General features: G+C 36.3%; 1 protein-coding gene across 1 annotated transcript in view; it reads right to left on the bottom strand.

The window, feature by feature from the left end:
• Positions 1-23,085, bottom strand: part of LOC131038143 (probable trehalase) — an 86,873-nt gene that overhangs the window by 26,358 nt on the left and 37,430 nt on the right. The window contains exon 5 of the mRNA XM_057970475.2: positions 20,113-20,219. Coding sequence (XP_057826458.1) covers positions 20,113-20,219 — 107 coding nt within the window. The remainder of the gene's footprint in view (positions 1-20,112; positions 20,220-23,085) is intronic.

The raw sequence follows: 23,085 nt of genomic DNA, 5'->3' as shown, positions 1-23,085 counted from the left end.
GCATGGTGGATGGAACGTAACCCTCATTGGATTGAATCTACAAGGGGATATTTAGGACCCCAAAAACCTTCTGTTGTCTGTGGCAATAAGGAAAATAAAAACATTCAACTGCTTTACAAGCAACTCGCTAATGCCTTAGCTGAACTTTCTTTCATAATAAGTACTTCATAGCTGATCTGAAGGTAGTGAAAGCCCTATCTCTGGAAATCAGAACAATATTCCTCTTTTCTGGGATAAAACGTAATTGCTGTTTAAAAAGCATAAGAATGTTAAGCGCATCCAGATTTCTTCACGTGATAATTGTTTCAACAAAGACTCTATAACATTATTGTTGTGACCTAATCACACATCACCCAATTCCAAATGGGGACCCCCTACTTTTTAGGACCTCTTGGTCTTTTGGTTTTGGTTCTTTGGGTCTTCTTGCAGCAATCCCTTAGGTCTCCCTGGTTTGCAAGTGTTTTGGTGAAATTTGATTAAGTTTACAAGTCATTTGAGCAAATTTGACTAAGTCTAGAACTAGTTTTGTCTATTTTAGGGTTTTGCCCTTCAGATTTAGGTTTGAGGTGTTTTCCTTATGGTTTTGGAAAAATCTGGACGTTGCAATTAAGTCAGAGCCCTTCAAGGAAGCTACCAATGAAATTTGAGTGATTTCTGAGCACTTACTAGTTTTAGTAAGTTTCTATTTTTAGTAAGTTTCACTACATCCCGGATTGGCTTTATTTCGCCAAAAATCAAACTTGCTATTTTTAGCAGTTTCTATTTTTAGTAAGTCTATTTTTAGTAGGTGTCGTCCTATCCCTGTTTGCCCTAATTTTGATGTTTTTGAAGTACTTAATATTTTAGTAAATCTATTTTTGGCAAGTCCACCTTAGACAAGGGTCATGACACTGAAGGCAGAGCATTCCTGAAAATCTATTGAGTTCTTAGATTAGAATAGTTTCCTTGAACCCTATCCAAAGCATTGCTATCTACTAAGTTCTTAGATTAAAATAGTTTCCTTGAACCCTTGCTATTTTACTTTCAGCATTATCCAATTGAAAAGTCCCAAAAAATACTACCATTCATTGCCAAATCATTCGTGAGAATATCCTTGAATTTACAAATTTGCTGAAATCTTCTTTAAGTGTGCATAAGTCCCCTTGGATTACCAGCATTTCACATCGAGCCAGCTAAGTTCACATCCATTGCATAATCAGAACCTTGGAGTCTATTGTTTGAGCTTGTCGCAATCTTAGCATGCATTAGACTTTGATCAAGGGAGGATAAAGTGACTGTTGGAAAACTTTATTCTATGTTGGTGTGGTCACAAAATGCATGTCAACAATTATTAAATTTTAAAATTTACAATCGTATTTATATCTTTGATTATTTCCAATAGTAATTTTTATTTGACTATTTATTTATTATCTGACAGCTCTAGTGTCCAAAATGAGCTCTAGGAGCTTGTTGAATGTTGACCAAACAATAAGTGCTTCTAGATGTGAGCATAATTCTATCACTGAATGCACTCAAAGACCAAAAAAAATAGCCCCAAAGCAGATGAATGAATCACTGCCTTCACTTTGAAATAAGCAATTGAAAGGAAATAGGACCATGGAGGCCATATGTTAAGTTGATTCATCATGAACGTGAATCATGGACGCAAAGAGAGCTTCAGTTGGCTAAATGTCAAGCCATAAAAAGAATCTAAAAGCAAATAAGGATGCTCAGGCATGAAAGGGTTTTCTAATTCTTGAATATGGTTTATGGAAATTGGAGATTCTACATAAAATTATTGGACCTTTACACAAATTTCTGTCTGTTCTGGTTTCTATACAGTTTGTTGTAGAATGAAAAATTCTTTTTTTTGTGAAATTCCAGTATTTTTTTTTTTTTTAATTTGTCAAGTTTTGCAGAGTGTTGAATCAACTCTCATTCTTTGGCCTAACAAGTTGTATGTAACCCAAATTGGGAACCATGATAACAAGCTCTCATTAAAAGGGAATGTTGTTACAGATATATTTCAAATACATGAATTCTCCACTCTTCATGATCCGATTTTGTAAATGGATACGATATAGTGACAGCAGATGAAAGTAGACTCCCAGGAGTCAAATATGACTCAATTCTGGGTTTATATATTTAACTTTTGTCAACATAATGGGTATCTGAAGTGTCTTAGGACTAGATGATAAGAACACACAGAACAAAACCTGAATTGGAAAACATTTTTTAATTCTAACCCTACAAATTTTACCTTGGGATTGATTCATGTTCCAATCACTGCAATAAAAAATGGAATGAGTCTGTAATATCCCTAATCTGAAACTGCCACTTTTCCCTTAAGGCACTAATGATTTTCTGGAATTGAATACTGTTGTTTGGGTTCTTAGTTTCAGTTTTTATTGAGTGTTTGCAGACTTAACACACAATGTGAAAAATATATGAGAGACATAAATAAATCGTTTTAGAGATGTTCAGATTGGAACTTAACCAAAAGGAAATAGCAGCAAAACCCGACCTTGCACAACTGTTACCAGAATTTAGATTGTATTAGTGTATTGATGAAGCTTACAACAATATGTCCTTGGCATTGGAAGTCACCAAGCTGGAAGATAATTAATTCCACAGCAATAGCGGTATCTGGCAATGTTTGAATACTTGAGCTCAATCAACACCCCTGCAATGGAGAATCCACACACTCAATTATCTCTTTGGAAGCCATGGTCTGGTTCAGGAGACTCGCGCACAGCAAACAGAAAATTCAAGATGCCGCCAACAGCCTTTGCCAAGATTACCGTGATTCAGAACTGTAATCTCCAGATTATATGCCACCTGAAAATGGAGTCTGCTTGAATCCGGAGATGGTGAAGCCGTTGCAGAAAATACCCCACTTTAAGCAAATAATGCAAACATCACTCTTGCATGAGAGAAAGACTCAGCTGACCATATTAATGTTTTCTTCTTGTTTGATAATCAAATAATATTCTCCTATTTTCCTTATGGCAACCTTAGGAAATGGTAGAATAAATAAATCGCACCTTATATGCTCATACAGCCCGATAATTTTAAAACTTGTGACCTTTTGAGAATTACCGCTTACTCCAATATTGATTCACCCAGTCTTACTTCCACCTAGTAACTATATTATTCACCAATCTTTATAATAGCCTCAACAAAATGATTAAGCTCTCAGCTTTGCCAAATCTATCGCTAGTATTGAAATAGCGATTAAAAATAATAGCCTCAACAAAATGATTAAGCTCTCAGCTTTGCCAAATCTATCGCTAGTATTGAAATAGCGATTAAAAATAAAACTTCAAACCATAGTTGGAAGACTCTGTGGACTCACCACAGACTCACCAAGACTCACAAGTCCGTTGATGGGCCAAGTCAACTCACCACAGACTCACAAGCCAAGTCTGGGAAAGTCCAAGCCAAAGACTCCAGAGTTTTTCCTAATGGCTTGCGCAAGTCTGATGTCAGGACTCCCAAATCCTGATGAAGGACTCTCGCCGTTTACTAAGAACACCCAATGACGGTTAAAACATGCTATTTTTTTTCACTTTTCCTCATTTTTGTCATTTTGTTATTGCTGTTTAGTTTGCTGTTTTTCACAATTGGACATATTAGTATATGTAATTTTGTAAACGTATGTTGTTGTTACACATTTTAAAGTTTGAAACTACGAGTATGAATGATGAAATTTCAAATATTTCGTTGTAAGAACCCTGCTGGTTCTAACTCTCCTAAAATACTATTGCTAATGTGTTTTTGGATTTTCAAGGTTTTTGAACAATTTTAAAGCAAAAACAAGTGTGCCAAGCAAGAATTGCAGATAAAACTTAATAGAAACGGAATTGAGAGCAACTGCAACTAAATTATGAATAAGATAACAGATACAATTAATTCTACTGCTAATAGCATACCCGTAGGTCCTCAGTTTATTTTAAATGAAGAATTTTGGATTTTGCCAACCAAAACTAGGAAACTAACCAAAATGAGTGTACAAATCCAGAATGTGATTTCTTTGAGCCAGAAAGTTGATGAAATAGCTTGAATAGGCTAGGCGTTGGGAACTGTGCACTCTGAATGCAAATTGGGTAGGCATTCCAGCCTCCCAGGAAAAACGCCCTCTTCCTGGAGCCCACGTGCCAAGTCTGATTGGTACGGCCAGCAAATGGGATTTGTACAGCCTACTTATTTGATGCTAACTACTATTGATTGGGGCGTCTAAGTCTGAAAGCCCTTTCCTTATTGTAAAATCTGCAAATAACTGAAATTAAGAAACTCAGATGAAGCACAGTAAGACTCCAAGATGAAGCCCTCTCAGTTTGCAATAATTCAGTTGTTCTTTCACAACCTCAGAATCACATATCCATGAAGAATGCACGTTCTTCAATAGAAAACCCTCTGAAACCCTTGTCTCAGACAATCCACAGAGCAAAATCAAGCAATGTCAAATAATCAATAATCAATAATAGAGGTTGAATTGCTTGATTTGCCTTTATAAACCCAAAAAAATATAATTCTCCAAAAAATGTGATTTTCTCTTGAAGGGAGTTAAATACATTTAAAATGTATTTAATATACTTTATGCACCATTTGAATTAATTCCCCACTTGGATGTACCCTTTTGATATTCACTTTATATTATTTAGGTGGACTACTTTTTAATAAAGTTAATAATATAACTTTATAATAACTCCAAATGGCATGTTTCCCAAGAAAGTACACCCAAAGTCATTTAAATACATTTAAATGTATTTAATTTACCCTCCATAGTTTAATTTTCTTTTGGGCGTCTAAATTCACTTAAGTGATTTAATAAAAATCACTTTATAATATTTAAGTGGCTTCTAATTTTAATAAAGTCACTTTATGCCTTTATAGTATCCATATAAGTTAATTTAATAACTTAACCACTAAAATATTAATATCTCCCTCAATATTCAGTCTTTTGACGTGTCATCTAAAGCTAGAGTCAACACTGAATAACCCCCATGTCTCCAAGTGCCCTGACTAAAGATAAAACTACTGTCAGATTGACATACTATAAATAGTAAGTCCCTCAACTAAGTCCACACACTAACTACAAAGGCCCTAGAACTGAACCCAAGATTGACTAAAGAAGTGGAACTGCCATTGAGACTCTATCCAAACATGTTAGCCTACAAGAGTCAAAATAATAGGCTAATCCCTCAAACTCTCATGCTCACGAAAATGGGGACATTATAGTCCGCCCTCCCTGAAATTGCTTGTCCTCAAGCAATCTCTACTACGAAGCAACTCCACTCCACCAAAGGTCCAAAAGATGAACTGTGAAATGTCCCACTCATCTCCCACCAACTCCTATAGCACCAACATAAACACAACTGCACAGGGACAAACATCATGCCAACTATCCAACCCCTACGCACAAGAATAGTGCATCAAAATCAAAACATGTTCAAGAAGGCCAAGGATGAACCGGTATACTCTCAGCACATTGAACATGTTGCAATGCTCAACTGTAAACCCTATCTGGAATCTCGATGTACCCAAAGAATCCCAAACTCTATACTCAAAGCTCGGCTGAATGCCAGGATCCCAAATCACTCTGTACAGTACTCCATACAAATCATGATGCATCAAGATGATACCATTGTATAGTGCAACTACGTCAACCCCATCAGAAGGAAGAAGCAATCCACCAGATGAAACAATCCCTGGATCTCATAGCCAGCATGGAAGTCTACCATGAAAAACACTCCCAGACCTCCGCTCCTCGAAATTGATCTCAACTTCACCTTGCCAGAAGTGGTGAAGCCAACAAATGGAACTCATCCTAACAGTAGTGCCAACCTTGTCAACACCCAAGTCCCAATGCAAACAATACACACATCCATCTGCTCTATGGAGATAGGAATAACTGAGAGTACCCACAACACAACAACAATCTCCACCCTCTGCTGAATTGTCATGGATGTGTTAAATGCCCCCCATAGGTGTCGAATAACATGTAATCTCCCCTCTTATGTTGCTGATGTGAAACCAAACAGCACCCTCAAAACTGCAAGACCGACCCGAGGGGATGCTAAGGATACCAAGAGGGACATAGGATGATAGAGTAGCATCCCCATGCTACTCTCGCATGACGAGGAAATGATCTAACTCTTTCCCAGCCTCATGTGTAGCAATGACATTAGTGGCTGATCCAATAAGTGTGTATTCAACGTGGTCACACATCTCTAAGGCTTGAGCATTTAATGGCCTCCCAACCAAAGATAACTCATGGGTCTCAAGATGCAAGTTATGTGTACCCATAAAATTTTCTGAATCATACCTCTTCTCTTGTCCACATATAATTGCATATTCTTCATGCTTGCTTACCTGAAGAAGCTCCTCCTTTGCATGCTCAACTTTAATATGTTCTTCCCTTGGAAAAATTAGAGATCTAAGGTGTGACTCCCCTTGCTTCTTTGCTTGATCTAGCTGGTTGCAGCATTCTTCGATTTCTTGCAAATGCTGTTTTGCTTGGGCAGCCAATAACCTTGCCTTTTTAGCTCTTTGCAACCATCCATTACACATGACCTGTGTCTTGTTCACCTCTTCCAAAGTCATATACAAAATCAGACTTGTTGTGAATTGAATTTTTAACGCATAAATCATTTTTAACACCCAAATCTTGAGTGTTATTGCTAGGAATCTTTATACAACCCTCTTCCACACGTGGAATGGCTGTTACCTCATGATAGTGCAAAGAATTGTGACTGCTGCTACAAAAATCAGAACTGTTAGAGCTTGTATCCTTTGCACATTTCTCATCTTTGACACTTCCAACTCGTGTGCCAACATTGGTAGATCCTTCCGCAACATTTTCGTCATTTAATAACAAATCTACATCATGATTATGCTCAATAGTTTGGCTACAGTTGCAAAAATCAGAATTATTGTCATACCTTTGTGTCATGTTTTCAACATCTCCAAGGACTTCCTCCTTACCTAATGCATCTTTTGTATTGGTAAAATCATTTGCATTAGCATGTGTTTTCCTTTCTTTTGCAAACAGAGGATCCAGTATCTCTGGATGTTGTAGAAGCCTTGTTAGATTCTTATAATAGTTTTGAAAAGCCTGCATGATCTCTGGCATGAGATCCTATATAGACTTCATTTTACCTATACTGAAACAATGCAAGAGTGCTGGTCACTCAAATGTCAACCGTGTGAGCTCAATAATACCCAATGGAATCTCTACAAATTGATCTTGGTTTCACTATAAAACAGCCTCCTGCGTGTGTAAAAACCTATGAGGCCCAAACTGACGCTGATGAATAAGTACTTCTAACCCTCCAAGAAGGCAGGATCAGAGATCTGATACCACTGTAATAACCCTGAAGGTTCTAACTCTCCTGAAATACTATTGCTGATGTGTTTTTGGATTTTCAAGGTTTTTGAACAATTTTAAAGCAAAAACATAACAAGTGTGTCAGGCAAGAATTGCACATAAAACTTCATAGAAACGGAATTGAGAGCAACTCCAACTAAATTATGAATAAGATAACAGACAATTAATTCTACTGCTAATAGCTGTAAAGTTTATTCAATTGCAATAATAGAACATATTATATATGTGAGAATTTTATATGATTATATTGTCTAATAATCTTATTGTTTTGTTGCAGGCAGAAGGAGAGAGATCATTAATATATTTTATATATGTCTTCTCCAAATGATTCATGTCGGGCTTTATATGTTTAGAAGACCGGTCAATAGATGTCTTGACCGGTCATGTCTTTTAGACATGACCGATGAAGGCACCTATTGATCGGTGCACATCCCAATTTCGGTTATGTTTGTTAACTGACATTTAATACTTAACACTCAGTTGAAACGGTGTTAGTTATGATGCTTTGTTAATGGCCCGAATAAATGTTTATCCCGATAACAATAAGCATTACATATGCTATCGGGTTAATACCCCGATAGCATATTAATGCTGATTCATAAATGAATCGACATTAATATGCTATCGGATTACTAGCCCGATAGCATTCAGATCGATGCTTAACTATGTTAAGCAAGTCGTCAATCTTTATCCAATGTCAATATCATATCATGATCAATGTTATAATCTGATAAACATATTCAGTTCGGAAAGCATAAATCAGATAATCTAATAACATAGATGAGTAAACCAAAACAGAATAGAGGAGATTAAAGGGTTAGGAAAGTCTTATCTTGCAGAAGCTACTAATGCATTAACACTCCCTCTTAGCTTTGGAAGATAGATAAAGGAACCTGCATCACATTTCTTTTCCATAGTGTCAGTCTCCAAGAATATATATCATGTATACATATGATATGAAGTACCATCAGGACATAAGATACAAATATAAAACATCACTCTAAGTATGTGACATAGAGTACCACCTAACCATGTGATATAAAAGATTCATCATTTTATTATGACAAGATATCACCTGAACATGTGATATCAGTATTGCCGAACACGTGATATCAGTATTGCCTAACACGCAATACAAAGGATAAACATACGAGGATGGTTAGATTCTCATCTTATCCAGGTTGTGATATGTGCACAAACATTTTATACAAATGTTTTATCACAACACCATCATGGCACATCCATGACATACCAGAGATCCAACATGATAACTGGTTTAGAGAATCATAAGATCGTCACCTTATGATGTCTGCATACAAGTGTTCATAATCTGAGAGATCGTCACCTCTTAGATATGAACATAGGGGGTGAAACCCAAAATGTCCCAACATGACAAAAGAAGTTTACACATTAAACATCTTATTTACAAAGCAGATTACCTTTCTATCATACCTAAACCTTTTCTAAAGTGATCAACCTTCACTCTGGAAAGTGGTTTGGTCAGAATATTTGCAGTCTAATCTCCTGTACTAACATATTCCAATTTGATCACATTTTTGTCTACCATGTCTCGTACATAATGGTATGGAATCTCAATATGCTTAGATCTATCATGAAATACTGGATTTATAGAAAGCTTTATGCAGCTCTGGTTGTCACTGTGGATGACAGTGGGTTTCATGGGTTCACCAAATAGTCCCACAAGCAACTTCCTAAGCCATACTGCCTCTCGAGCAGCCATGGAAGTTGCAATGTACTCGGCCTCGATGGAACTTTGTGCTACAGAAAACTGTTTTCTGCTGATCCAAGATATCATGGCTGATCATAAATTGAAGCAACACCCTGAAGTACTTTTCCTGTCAGTCACACTCCCAACCCAATCTGAGTGTGTAAATCCGTGTAGGTCAAGATTAACTTTCTCATATTTGAGACCAAGGTTTAGAGTACCTTGTAAACATCTCATAATGTGTTTTACTGCAATCAAGTGAATTTCCTTAGGCTCACACATAAACTAACTTAAGGCATTGACTGCATAACAGATATCTAGCCTTGTATTCACCAGATGCATCAAGGACCCAATCATCTGTCTGGAGAGAGTAGGGTCAGTGGATTTTGACTCTACTGATGCTTCCTTAAGTTTATGTAAATTTGTTTCCATGGGAGAGGTCATAGGTCTGCAGTTATGCATTCCGAATCTCTTCAAAATATCCAAGGTATACTTTCCTTGGTTTAATATAATATTTTTAGAATTTTGCCATATTTCCAAACCTAGGAAGTAATGAAGGAGTCCCAAGTCCTTCATATCAAATTCTTTAGATAAATCTTTCTTACATTGATCTATGAGGTGATCTTCTCTTGTGATTAGTAAGTCATCAACATATAGAATCAATATTAACATATCACCTTTATTTTGTTTGTAGTAGAGATTTGGATCTGCATCACTTTTAGAGAAGCCTAGTTTAGAGAGATAGGTGTCAATTCTTTCATACCAGGCCCTGGGAGCCTGTTTAAGCCCATAGAGAGCTTTCTTGAGTCTGCACACATGAGACTCTGCACCCTGAATTTCAAATCCTTCAGGTTGCTCTAGGTAGACTTCTTCTGAGATCTCACCATTAAGAAATGTTGTCTTAACATCCATCTAGTGCACCTTCCACCCTTTTGTTGCTGCAATGGCTAGTATTGTTCTTACTGAGGTATATCTGGCTACAGGTGCAAAGGTTTCTTCATAATCTATTCCTTCCCTTTGAGAGAACCCTCTAGCTACAAATCTGGCCTTGTGCTTTTCAATACTGCCATCTACAGCATGTTTGATTTTAAAAAGTCATTTAGATGAAACAACAGATTTCTTAGTAGGCCTAGGAACGATCTCCCAAACATCATTCTTCATAATGGACTGATCCTTCCATACTTGATGTTTAAGTGCATCTAATACATTGTTTGGTTCAGCTTTAGAGAGATCATTCATAAGAGCAATATAGCTAGTGAATTTATTAGGTCTTTTGCTTTCCTTGAAGGTTCCTGAAGGAGCAGCAAACTTCTGAGCTTCTGCTACAATCTTGGTGGCCCATAGAGGTCTTTTCTTGAGGTTTTCTCTAGGTGAGATTGGAGTTTCACCTATAGTTTCCTCAAGATTCTCCCTCTGAAGCTCAGGAGTAGGATCTTCTTCTATGTTAGGGGTGGGGATATAGATTTCAGGCTCTGTTGTACTTAGGGCTCTTTTGAAGGCTAAACCTTCTTCAAAGATTACATCCCTACTAAGTTCAATATTTCTTTGACCATGTATATATATTCTATAGGCCTTGGATGTTTCACTATATCCTACAAGTATTCCCCTTTTTCCAGAAGGTTCTAGTTTTAGTCTTTTCTCTTTAGGTACATGTATATAGACAGGACACCCAAATATCCTAAGGTGGCTGATATCTGGCTTTAGTTTGGTAAATACTTCCTCAGGAGTTTTATCTTCAAGATGTGAGTGAGGACATCTATTTTGTATATACACAGCAGTGTTAGTTGCTTCTGCCCAAAGATTGATATTTAGATTCTGGTCAAGAATCATGGCTTTGGCAGCTTCTACAATTGTCCTATTTTTCCTTTCAGCTACCCCATTTTGTTGAGGATTATAAGGTATTGTTAGCTCCCTCTTAATCCCTGAGTTTTTAAAAAAATCTCTAAATAATTCTAATGTGTATTCCCCCCCATTATCAGTCCTTAGGATTTTAATTTTATTTCCTGAGTAGTTCTCCGTCAGAGATTTAAACTCTTTAAACCTACTAAGGATCTCTTCTAATTCTTTACACTTCAGAAAGTAGATCCAAGTTTTCCTAGAGTAGTCATCAACAAATATTACATAATACAAACATCCTCCTAAAGAGGGAACGAACATGGGTCCACATACATCAGAATGAACTAATTCTAAAACTTTGCTTGTCTTCCTAGTACTATTATGGAAGGCACCCTTGACATTTTTACCTAGGGCACATCCCTTGCATGCCTCTGAATGATATTGCTGCAACTTAGGTAAACCTGTGACACGGTTTCCCATAGATGATAAAGCTCTATAATCCAGGTGGCCTAGTCTTCTATGCCAGACCTCATTTGCATTTGTTGCTTCATGAATTAGGGTTAGGTTGGGCTCTGTGCACAGCTCATACAAATAGCCTTGTTTTTGACCAATGACTTTAGCTTTTTTAATGGAAGAATTTCTTGGCCAAGCCAACACCTTGTTCTCCATGAAGGTTACTCTGTATCCGTTATCTTCTAGGGCTGATATGGAGACTAGATTTCTCTTGATGTCGGGGACATATAGTACTTCTTCGAGTTGCAATGATATGCCTGTCTTCAGTTTGATGGTGCAGGAACCAATTCCTTTAACTGGATGTGAGGAATCATCTCCGATAGTTACTTCCTCATCATTATCCTCTGTCATGGAGTCTAGCACTTCTCTAAACCCTGTAATGTGTCTGGATGAGCCACTGTCGATCACCCAGGAGTTAGACTTATTTGATGCATGGCTTGTAAGTGCTAAGTAGAGGACATAGTTCTGGGAGTCATCTTCTCTTTTAGATTTTCCTGCTCTGGCAAATGTGGCTTGTTTGGCTCTCTCTGGACATTTTGCAACAAAGTGCCCGAACTTATCACACCTATAGCATTGAATATGTGATAGGTTTCTCTTTGAAGTGTTCTTGCCTTGATGACCCTTCTTCTTCCTAAATTGCTTCTTCTTAGTTGTCTTATTTGTGTTAGTATTTAGAACTTGAAGGTCTTAGTCTATGTTCTTTTGTTTTATTCCCATCTTGTTCAATCTTGATTCTTCTTGGAGACACTCGTCCCTTAATCTTTCAAACTTAGGATACTTGGACCTTGCACTGATGCCTTGGACGAATCTACTCCATCCACTAGGCAACCCATCTAGAGCAATGAGTGTTAACTCTTTGCTTTGGATCTCGTAATCCAAAGTTGCTAGTTCATCTCTTAGAATTGATATCCGCATAAAGTAGGCGTTGATTGTCTCCCCTTTGTTCATGGTGATATGATTTATTTCTCGTTTTAATGCCAGAGTTCGACTTGCATTTGATATCTCAAATGTGCTTTCAAGTGTTCTGAACATTTTATAAGTTGTCTGATGTTTTCTTATGATGGGCATTATGTTGTTTCTCACCCCATCAACTATTATTTTGATGGCCTTCTCATTTCCCTCAATCCATGTTGTTTTGTCAGGTTCATTTTCAGGTTGATCATTTTTAGTTTGAACAAATGAATCCACTTTGTTCTCCTTTAAGATAATCTGGATTCTGAACTTCCAGGCTGAAAAATCATCGCCACCTCCGAGTCTGTCTTCAAATCTGATAGCGCTGGCCATTGGAGAAATGTGATGTAGTAAATAACCTTGTTCTTAAATTATTCACAAAATTGAATAGCCTCAAGTTCGATCAACCTGGCTCTGATACCATGTAAAGTTTATTCAATTGCAATAATAGAACATATTATATATGTGAGAATTTTATATGATTATATTGTCTAATAATCTTATTGTTTTGTAGCAAGCAGAAGGAGAGAGATCATTAATATATTTTATATGTCTTCTCCAAATGATTCATGTCGAGCTTTATATGTTTAGAAGACCGGTCAATAGATGTCTTGACCGGTCATGTCTTAGACATGACCGACCAAGGCACCTATTGATCGGTGCACATCCCGATTTCGGTTATGTTTGTTAACTGACATTTAATACTTAACACTCGGTTGAAACAGTGTTAGTTATGATGCTTTGTTAATGGCCCGAATAAATGTTTATCCCAATAACAATAAGCATTACATATGCTATCGGGTTAATACCCCGATGGCATATTAATGTTGATTCATAAATGAATCGACATTAATATGCTATCGGGTTACTAGCCCGATAGCATTCAGATCAACGCTTAACTATGTTAAGCAAGTCATCAATCTTTATCCAATGTCAATATCATAATCATGATCAACGTTATAATCTGATAAACATATTCAGTTCGGAAAGCATAAATCAGATAATCTAATAACATAGATGAGTAAACCAAAACAGAATAGAGGAGATTAAAGGGTTAGAAAAGTCTTATCTTGCAGAAGCTACTAATGCATTAACAATAGCATACCCGTAGGTCCTCTACTTATTTTAAATGAAGAATTCTGGAGTTTGCCAACCAAAACTGGGAAACTAACCAAAATGAGTGTACAAATCCAGAATGTGATTTCTCTAAGCCAGAAAGTTGATGGAATAACCTGAATAGGCTAGGCGTTGGGAACTGTGCACTCAGAATGCAAATTGGGTAGGCGTTCCAACCTCCCACGCAAAACACCCTCTTCCTAGAGCCCACGTGCCAAGTCTGATTGGTACGGCAAGCAAATGGGATTCATACGGCCTGCTTATTTGATGCTAACTACTGCTGATTGGGGCGTCTAAGTCTGAAAGCCCTTTCCTTATTGTAAAAATCTACAAATAACTGAAATTAAGAAACCCAGATGAAGCACAGTAAGACTCCAAGATGAAGCCCTCTCAGTTTGCAATAATTCAGTTGATCTTTCACAACCTCAGAATCACATATCCATGAAAAATGCACGTTTTTCAATAGCAAACCTGTTGAAGTTCTTTCATATTGCAATCGTATATTATTCATTTTTATTCAATTGATTATTACACGCTTAAATGAGATCACATATCTCATAAAATGTATATGCAAGAGGTGCCCCTTTCACCAAGGGACACCACTCTTATTAATTAATATAATTATATATATTTATATTAATTAAATATAATGTTAAATATAATATCAATATATTATTATATTATCAATAATTATAAGTATAATTATATTCTCACAATTATAATATAATTATATCATCTCATAATAATAATAATTATATAATATATTATCTCACAATAATAATATAATAATTATATTATCAATATAATTATTATATTATCAATCACAATATAATCACAACCTTTGTGTTATGAAGGCATGTGGATTCTGACCACAGCTACAATAAAATCAACACTCCCTCTTAGCTAGGAAGGAATCCTACTTGACATCTTTTGGTTCGTCCTCCCGACGCTATCTTCAACACTCCCTCTTAGCTAGGGAGGAATTCTACATGAGTCACATAGTGACATCCACCATGGATATGCCCAAAGGGTGGATTCATCATGGCTGCACCCATGAGTGAAGTAAAAATGAACATGTCACCATGGCTACACCCATGGATGGTAAAAGAATAGACATCACCTCATCGTGATATCAACCATTATGGCATATCCATAGATATCACTTCCGGTGACATCCACCATTATGGTTTATCCATAGATATCACCTCACGTGATATCAACCATTATGGCATATCCATAGATATCACTTCCCGTGACATCCACCATTATGGTTTATACATAGATATCAACTCACATAATATCCACCATTATGGCTTATCCATAGATATCACCTCACGTGATATCCACCATTATGGCTTATCCATGGATATCACCTCACGAGATATCAACCATTATTATGAGATCGTCACCTCACAATGATGGTAAGATGCACAGGTGTTCATCATTGTGAGATCGTCACCTCACAATGATACTCACCATGGCTCATCCAAAGGTAAACACACAAGTACAAGAAAATTACCACGGACTCTCTCACATGGTGTTGTCATGGCATCACACACATGACATCCACCATGAACCATATCAACGGGTGGAGTTAAGGGCTTACACCTCAAGTCTCTCTCAAAGAGAAATACGTTATCAAATCACAAAAGATCACTGATGTTGAGCCTCCCTCTCAGTTAAGGCTTCATTTTCCATATCTCTAAGCTTGTCTCGAAGGTTTGCATCATTCTTGGTGAATCCCAAGCTCACCAAATATCCATCTATCCAGGGATATCGCATTGAACTCTATCTCATTAATCATATATTTCTCTAACTGCTACATTTTCTTAATCACTGGAGAAACCATCTCGACATGGTTTACTCCCCCTGAATTAATATGACCAAGATCCTTGGAAATCAAATAAAGCAGATTCTCTAGCTGCTCCCTCTGTCACGGAAGCATACCCTGCTCATATAGTCCCGATTAAGGAAGGTATCTTGCTCCAGGAATGCAATCAAGTCTGAGTTGTCTCCAATGACTCCAATGACAGGTGAATCAACCTACTCTATTGCTGCTGAGAGTTTAGGACTTTCCTTTATTCTAGATCACTTTATTTGATTCGTCTTGCAGATTCTCAGTCAAGGTAAAGGACAAAGGTCTAGTCCATCGAGTTCCAAATTTTGTCCAGAACTGAGTGTCCTCTCTCAATTCCTTCTGCGACAATTCTTCAGTTTGGATGAGCAATTCTGTTGCAGGATGCAATAGAGCTGAATCTGTTGTAATCAAACTTTAATTTATTGATGATGAAATCACTGCCTTCGTATTAGTCACTAATTTGAAATATAAATCATTGTCTTCAAAAACATTTACGCTGCATTCTTTGAGAAGTCGTTGTGCATAATCACGTCACAATTGAGTCTCTAATAAGCTTTGCGCACCATACACTCATGAATCTTTTAACGTTAGCATAATCGTTCCTTATGATCGCTTATTTTTGTTCATAATGATAATTGCTTTCTCCATCATTAATCACTTCTTTGTTCTTAACTTGATTCTCAACTTCGAATTATTATTGTTGTTCTTTTATTGCTGATCGAGACGTACTATCATAGATTGAAGAAGTCGATCAATATATCAACAGGGTCTTCTATAATTATTGATGAATTTGAGCATCTTAAAATATTCAAGTAGATCGCTGCATTTTATTGAATCATAGTAATTCCTTTACTCTTTAAACCGACCAAATGTAATAAGAAGTTGCATCTCCATAACAGTCATTGAATCGAGTGGCATGGTACTCTTGTGTGTTGTCGATTACCTTGTTTGATCTTGCACATGTGTTGATCATCAAAAGACATGATAAACAAGTCGCTGCTCGCCAAATCTTATTTCACCGGTGTCTTTAATCTACCGATTGTTGTTCCATTATCATCTGCGTATGTATCCCACGCTGGACATAAAATTTTATTTCCAACTTCCACCATTGGGCTTATCATAGTTGTTTTATTCATTTATGGTCAACTTTAGACAATATCAACTCCTTTATATTACTCTTGTGACTTTGACTTCCTTTCCAACTCAACCCGATGATTGTTGTGCGAAGTGTTAATAGGAAATCTACAGGACCTTTCCCGGATTTCGTACCTACTCTGATACCATGTTCAAGTTCTTTCATATTGCAATCATATATTATTCACTTTTATTCAATAGATTATTACATGCTTAAATGAGATCACATATCTCATAAAATATATATGCAAGAGGTGCCCCTTTCACCAAGGGACACCACTCTTATTAATTATTATAATTATATTAATATAATATAATGTTAAATATAATATCAAAACCCTTTAAAACCCTTGTCTCAAACAATCCACAGTGCAAAATCAAGAAATGTCAAATAATCAATAATTAATAATTGAGGTTGAATTGCTTGCTTTGCCTTTATAAACCCAAAAGAGCATAATTCTCCAAAAAGTGTGATTTCCTCTTGAAGGTAGTTAAATACATTTAAAATGTATTTAATATACTTTATGCAACATTTGAATTAATTCCCCACTTGGATGCACCCTTTTGAATTATTGAATTAATCAATAATCAATAAATGTATTTAAGTGAACCACTTTTTAATAAAGTTAATAATATAAGTTTACAATAACTCCAAATGGCACGTTTCCCAAGAAAGTACGCCCAAAGTAATTTAAATACATTTACATGTATATAATTTACTCTCCATAGTTTAATTTTCTTTTGGGCGTCCAAATTCACTTAAGTGATTTAATAAAAATCACTTTATAATGTTTAAGTGGCTTTTAATTTTAATAACGTCACTTTATGACTTTATAATATCCATATAAGTTAATTTAATAACTTAACCACTAAAATATTAATATCTCCCTCAATATTCAGTCTTTTGATGTGTCGTCTGAAGCTGGAGTCAACACTGAATAACCCCCATGTCTCCAGGTGCCCTAACTAAAGATAAAACTAATGCCAGATTAACTTACTATAAATAGTAAGTCTCTCAACTAAGTCCACACACTGACTGCAAAGGCCTTGGAACTGAACCCAAGACTGAACTGAAGAAGTGGAACTGCCACTAAGACTCTCTATCCAAACATGTTAGCCTACAAGAGTCAAAATAATAGGCTAATCCCTTGAACTCTGATGCTCACGAAAATAGGGACATTACATTAGTGTTTGGAGATCATATGACGTGTAATGTTTCAATTATGGCTCTTATTTTCTCTAAATGCATTAATTTATTTTTGTTTTTTTGTAAAACTACAGTTTTCTTTTTTGCCAAGTGCTTGCCAAGTCCTTTCTCGAGTTTTTGCCAGTCCGAGTCCAATTTTTGGGCTGCCGAGTTTGCGGCAAGTCTGAGTTTTCCAACTATGCTTCAAACAATAGCAATAACATCATACCTCAAAAATTTAGCCGTCCAACCCTAAATATAACCGTCTAATAAAATATCCATCCCTTTATTTTGAAAAAACTTAATTCTACAAATTTGTCTCCAATGGAGACTTCACAAATTTGTCTCAGATGTAGACTCTGTCACGAATCCACCTTTCTTGGAAGAGCTAGGGTTCCATCCAACTCTCTTGTCAGCTCCTAAAGGTTTTCATCCCCAAAAATCCTATGTTACCCCGAGTTTCTCAGATGGGGATGGCAAGGGACAGGGCTACGGGTTTTCGAGATAGTGATTATTTTTGCCAGTTTTGGAGACAGCTAGGGGACAGCTGTATAAAAATAGGGAAAATTAAAATATATAAGGAAATTTCAAATATTCATGTGAAAAAATGGATAAAGCATGCACATATACATTATAGAACCTTACATATAAGAACTAGCAGAGTTCTTATGCCAAATTTGTGTTAAATTGAGAGTCAAAGTCAAATTGCTTATAGAATTCATTGTAAAAATTCACTGCCAATAAGCAAAATTTATGCGGACGTCCCCTAGGAGTCCCCTATCCCCGGGATGAGGACACCTGAAAAATAAAAACCGGGGACACATCCCCGAGTAACGTAGCAAAAATCATTTGTCGTTATCAAATCCAAAAAGCATGCCCTTACTACAACCCCAAGACCTTGTAAAGCCCTCGAAGAAACATCTAGGAGATCAAGCCAACTAGAGAACTTTATTAAATAGGCCTTATAATAATATTTTATTGTTATTTAATTAAATTATTTTATATTAAGTCATCGTATGAATATTTTATTTATATTTTGATAACTTAATAAAAAATCAATTTAATTAAATGTCGCCTTAAAAATTGGGGACATTACAGAGTCTCAAACATGGATGATGGATCTTATATATAACAAAAAAACTGCTAGAAATCACTTGCATGCAAAGCAGGTTACACAAACTTAGAGCCGCATCATCATGTGCAAGTAAAACAATTCAACTCTAACACATGGATCTTATATACGAGCAAAAAACTGCTAGAAAACTCTTGCATGCAAAGCAGTTTAAAAAAGCATAGAGCCACATTATGTGTAAGTATCACAACTCAACTGCAAGATGCACTAAAAAAAATCTCTATTATCCACTAAAGCCAAACGAGCATGGGGAAACAGGTTAGTTGGAAAAGATTTCCAGCAACTGCCACATTATGTGTAAGTATCACAACTCAATTGCAAGATGCACTAAAACAAATCTCCATTGTCCTCTGAAGCCAAACAAGCATTGGAAAAATATTTTATGTATTTTTTAATTTGTCAAGTTTTGCAGGGTGTTGGGCCAACTCTCATTCTTTGGCCTAACAAGTTGTATCTAACTGAAATCGGGAACCATGATAACAAGCTCTCATTAAAAGGGAATGATGTTACAGATATATATGTCAAATATATGAATTTTCCACTATTCATGATCAGATTTTGTAAATGGATATGACATAGTGACAGCAGATGTTCTGGGTTTACATATTTAACTTTTGTTAACAGAATGGGTATCTGAAGTGTCTGAGGACTAGATAATAAGACCACACAGAACAAAACCTTAATTGGAAAACATTTTTTTAATTCAAACCCCACACATTTACCTTGGGATTGATTCATGTTCCAATCACTGGAATAAAAAATGGAATAAGTTTCAGACATGGATGATGGATCTTATATATAACCAAAAAACTGCTAGAAAGCTCTTGCATGCAAAGCAGGTTACACCGTTACACAAACTTAAAGCCACATGATGTGCAAGTATCACAACTCAACTTTAACACAAAGATCCTATATACAAGCGAAAAAAGTGCTAGAAAACTCTTGCATGAAAAGCAATTTAAACAAGCATAGACCAACATTATATGTAAGTATCACAACTCAACTACAAGATGCACTGAAAAAAATCTCTATTATCCTCTAAAGCCAAACAAACATGGGGGAAATAGGTTAATTGGAAAAGATTTCCAGCAACTGCCACATTATGTGTAAGTATCACAACTCAATTGCATGATGCACTAAAAAGAATCTCCATTGTCCTCTGAAGCCAAACAAGCATGGGAAAAACAGGTTGATTGGAAAAGATTGCCAGATACTGCATGCACTCAATAATTTATGTTTGCATACTAAAACATGCTATAAAACAATTTGTAACATTTTTACCATACATCACCTCATCCATCGTGAACTGAAGTCCCATCCAGTTTCAGCAGTTGTAGCAATCTCGCGGTAAAGAAGTTTCCTTTTGGCTTGTGTCAACCCATCGGCAGTTTCCTTATCCTGTATGTCAGAATAACATGGCAAATTTAGATTTAAAGAATCTGCATTTTTATTGGAGAATAAATATAAGGCATCCACTTGAGTTGACAAATGACATGAAATATTAATTGTTAGAAGAATACTAAAGTTCATTACACATAAGTATGATATAGTATGCAAAGACTAACAATCCATAGTTGGGAGTTGAGTAGCACGACACAATCTTAACTAGCTATACATTTCTCTTAACTGTTAAGACTGGAGCACTTTGGAGATTGCGATGTGGTTCAAAATGTAGGTAAACAGATTTGTCGTCATGATGTTTGTTGAAAACCAGTTATTTGCCCAATGGGCAGCAACATTTGTCCAAAACAATTAGAGAATTTGCCATTGAATGGGGGAATTTCCTTCGCATGTGAGAGGTGCAGCACCCTTGTAAAATGGAGGTATTTTGAGATTTCCATGTGCTTTAACCAGAAAGTACAAAAGAGCACAAAAACAGGAAATAGGGAACACACATAGTGAAACCCTAGATGAGAAACATAAGAAAATAACCTATGGGTTCCTTGAAAAAAGGAGAAAATAATAAATGAAAAGGAGAGGTTATGTAGAGTTAAATAGAAAACAAAGTTTAACCCTAGACTTAGACCAACAATGTAGTCAGCTTACAATGACTACTATTATGTTTCAATAAACTGGTAATCCAACTATGTATTAATTGTTTGTCAGCTTCAAGTAGTTATGAGCATCAGTTGGTTGATGATTGTGTTCCTCTTGGCAATTATCGAGTCTTTTAAATTGATTGTGTATCAATAAGGACGGTAGTATGATCTAGTCGGATTGACATCGATCTATGGTTAGCCATCTCTGGTCTTCTTATATAATAAATTCTTGTAAGAATAAAAAAACATTTTACTCATTTATCTAGTATGCATTGTCATATCTATTTTCAGTTTATGTATTTGTTTTATCAAAAAGAGTTGTAATCATTTGGTGTCGTTGCCTTAAAAGAGAACGAGTCAAATTTAAGCAATTCAAGTCCTTAGATTCTAATAAAGGCAAGAAGAGGCCACAAGGTGGTCAAGACCATGAGATCAAACAATCTTTAAGCATCATTGAGCAAAGGAACCAAAGGAGAAGATTATGAGAAACACTTGATGAAAATACAACCGTATGATTCCCAAGTCAAAGCCCTTCCCAAGAACACAATCAAGTTGAAAAGTCAAGACAACATTCTCTAGATGAGGGAAGTTGGAAGCCAAAGTCATGTTCCTTCGTAGAATTGTACAAGTGTAGCCTTTGAGGCATTAAACGGTTGTTAATTGAAGGAGAAGAAGTCGAGTCAAGGATGTATGAAAGAAAACTTGAAGGTGAAACAAGTGCGTGGAAGACCAAAGTTGAGGAAAGAGTAGAGGATTCCTATGTGGCCAAGAGTGCGCGAGAAGCATCGAAACATTCAAATCAAAACTGCCTAGTAAGCAAATTCCAGGTGCAAAGTTTGCATTACAATAAAATCATGGTAAGCCCTAGTGGAGAAAAGCAAAAGTTGTCCATGTGACTTGTGAAACAATTTGGATCAAATGGGCAAGATGATAAAGCAATTTGGCTATGAACTTTTCCAACCACCTCGTGAGGTGTAGCAATTGACTGGTATACAAAAATTGACCAAACCTCCTAAAATACACGGGAGAGATTAAAGAGGACCTTCAAAGAAGAGTTTAAATTGCTTCGTGATGACAATGAAAAAGTGGTAGAAATTTATGATACAAAACAAGGTAAGCACAAAAATGTACAAGCTTAATTGTAGACATAGAGAATTGCTGCTAAAATTGGAAACAGAACTAACTAACAATCTAAAAAAGAAGTTGTTCATTGAAGGTCTACTTTTGTCATTAAAAAAAAAGATGAAGGTAATACCACTCTCATCCTATTCCAGAGCCTACAATCAAGAAATGGACAAATAAAGTAAAGATAAAATGTCCTCGCTCAATAGTCTTCGGACATGTAGTGCCGCGGTTAAAACACTTTGTTGGTGAAGCGGCCACCATGGTTCAAATCCTTGCTGGGCGTTGCGCTCGTGGATTTGAACAAGTGAAGTGTGGGGATGAGGTCCCCCGTTTGTGGCTTCACTGGTTCATAGCTCCAGGTCAAAAGCGTTTACCCCTTATTTTAAAAAATGTCCTCGCTCAATAAAATAAAGAGTTAACTAGAAGTTTGGACGACAACAATGACAAAGAATCGAGAATGGTACAAGCATTTCGGAGGGACATGCTATGAATGATGAAAGAATTGAAGGGAAAAAAGAAACTAACGAACCATGGTGTACTAAGTGCAAAACTAAGAAAAGGTTATTGTCCTAGAAAGATGTTTTGTGAGATTTGTCTAGTTATGGGTCATTCAATAAAGGAGTGCCCATACAATTTAAAGACTAGGAGTACACAAATTATCTTTACATAGGGAGAGCAGTCACTCCATCAAAGCCACAGAATGCATCTCTAATTGGTTTTCAAAATCAAAGAGGAGGTCAAAGTCAAATATAGTACAACCCCAAACAAAATTCAATCATACAATGTCAACAATATGAATGGGGACATTTTGCAGGAGACTACCAAAACAAGCAGGGCAAAGTGCAATTATTGTGCAAATGGTGTGGACCTGGAGACCATGAAGACACGAGATGTCTGAAACAAAAGGCTAGCATCAACCTAATTGATGCTAATAGGCAAAATGAAGTATTGGCCATTACTCATGCCCAAGCAAAGAAGGCTATGTACCTGGATCCACACATAGAAAAAGGAAGGCTTCATGAAGAAGGGTTGAAGTGGAGAATGCTATAGATAATGAAAGCCACCGCTCAAATGAAAACACAAGTATGGTAACAAATCAA

Source organism: Cryptomeria japonica, chromosome 11, assembly GCF_030272615.1.
Source record: "Cryptomeria japonica chromosome 11, Sugi_1.0, whole genome shotgun sequence".
Lineage (NCBI taxonomy): Eukaryota > Viridiplantae > Streptophyta > Pinopsida > Cupressales > Cupressaceae > Cryptomeria > Cryptomeria japonica.
This window is presented reverse-complemented; position numbering and strand designations above follow the sequence as displayed.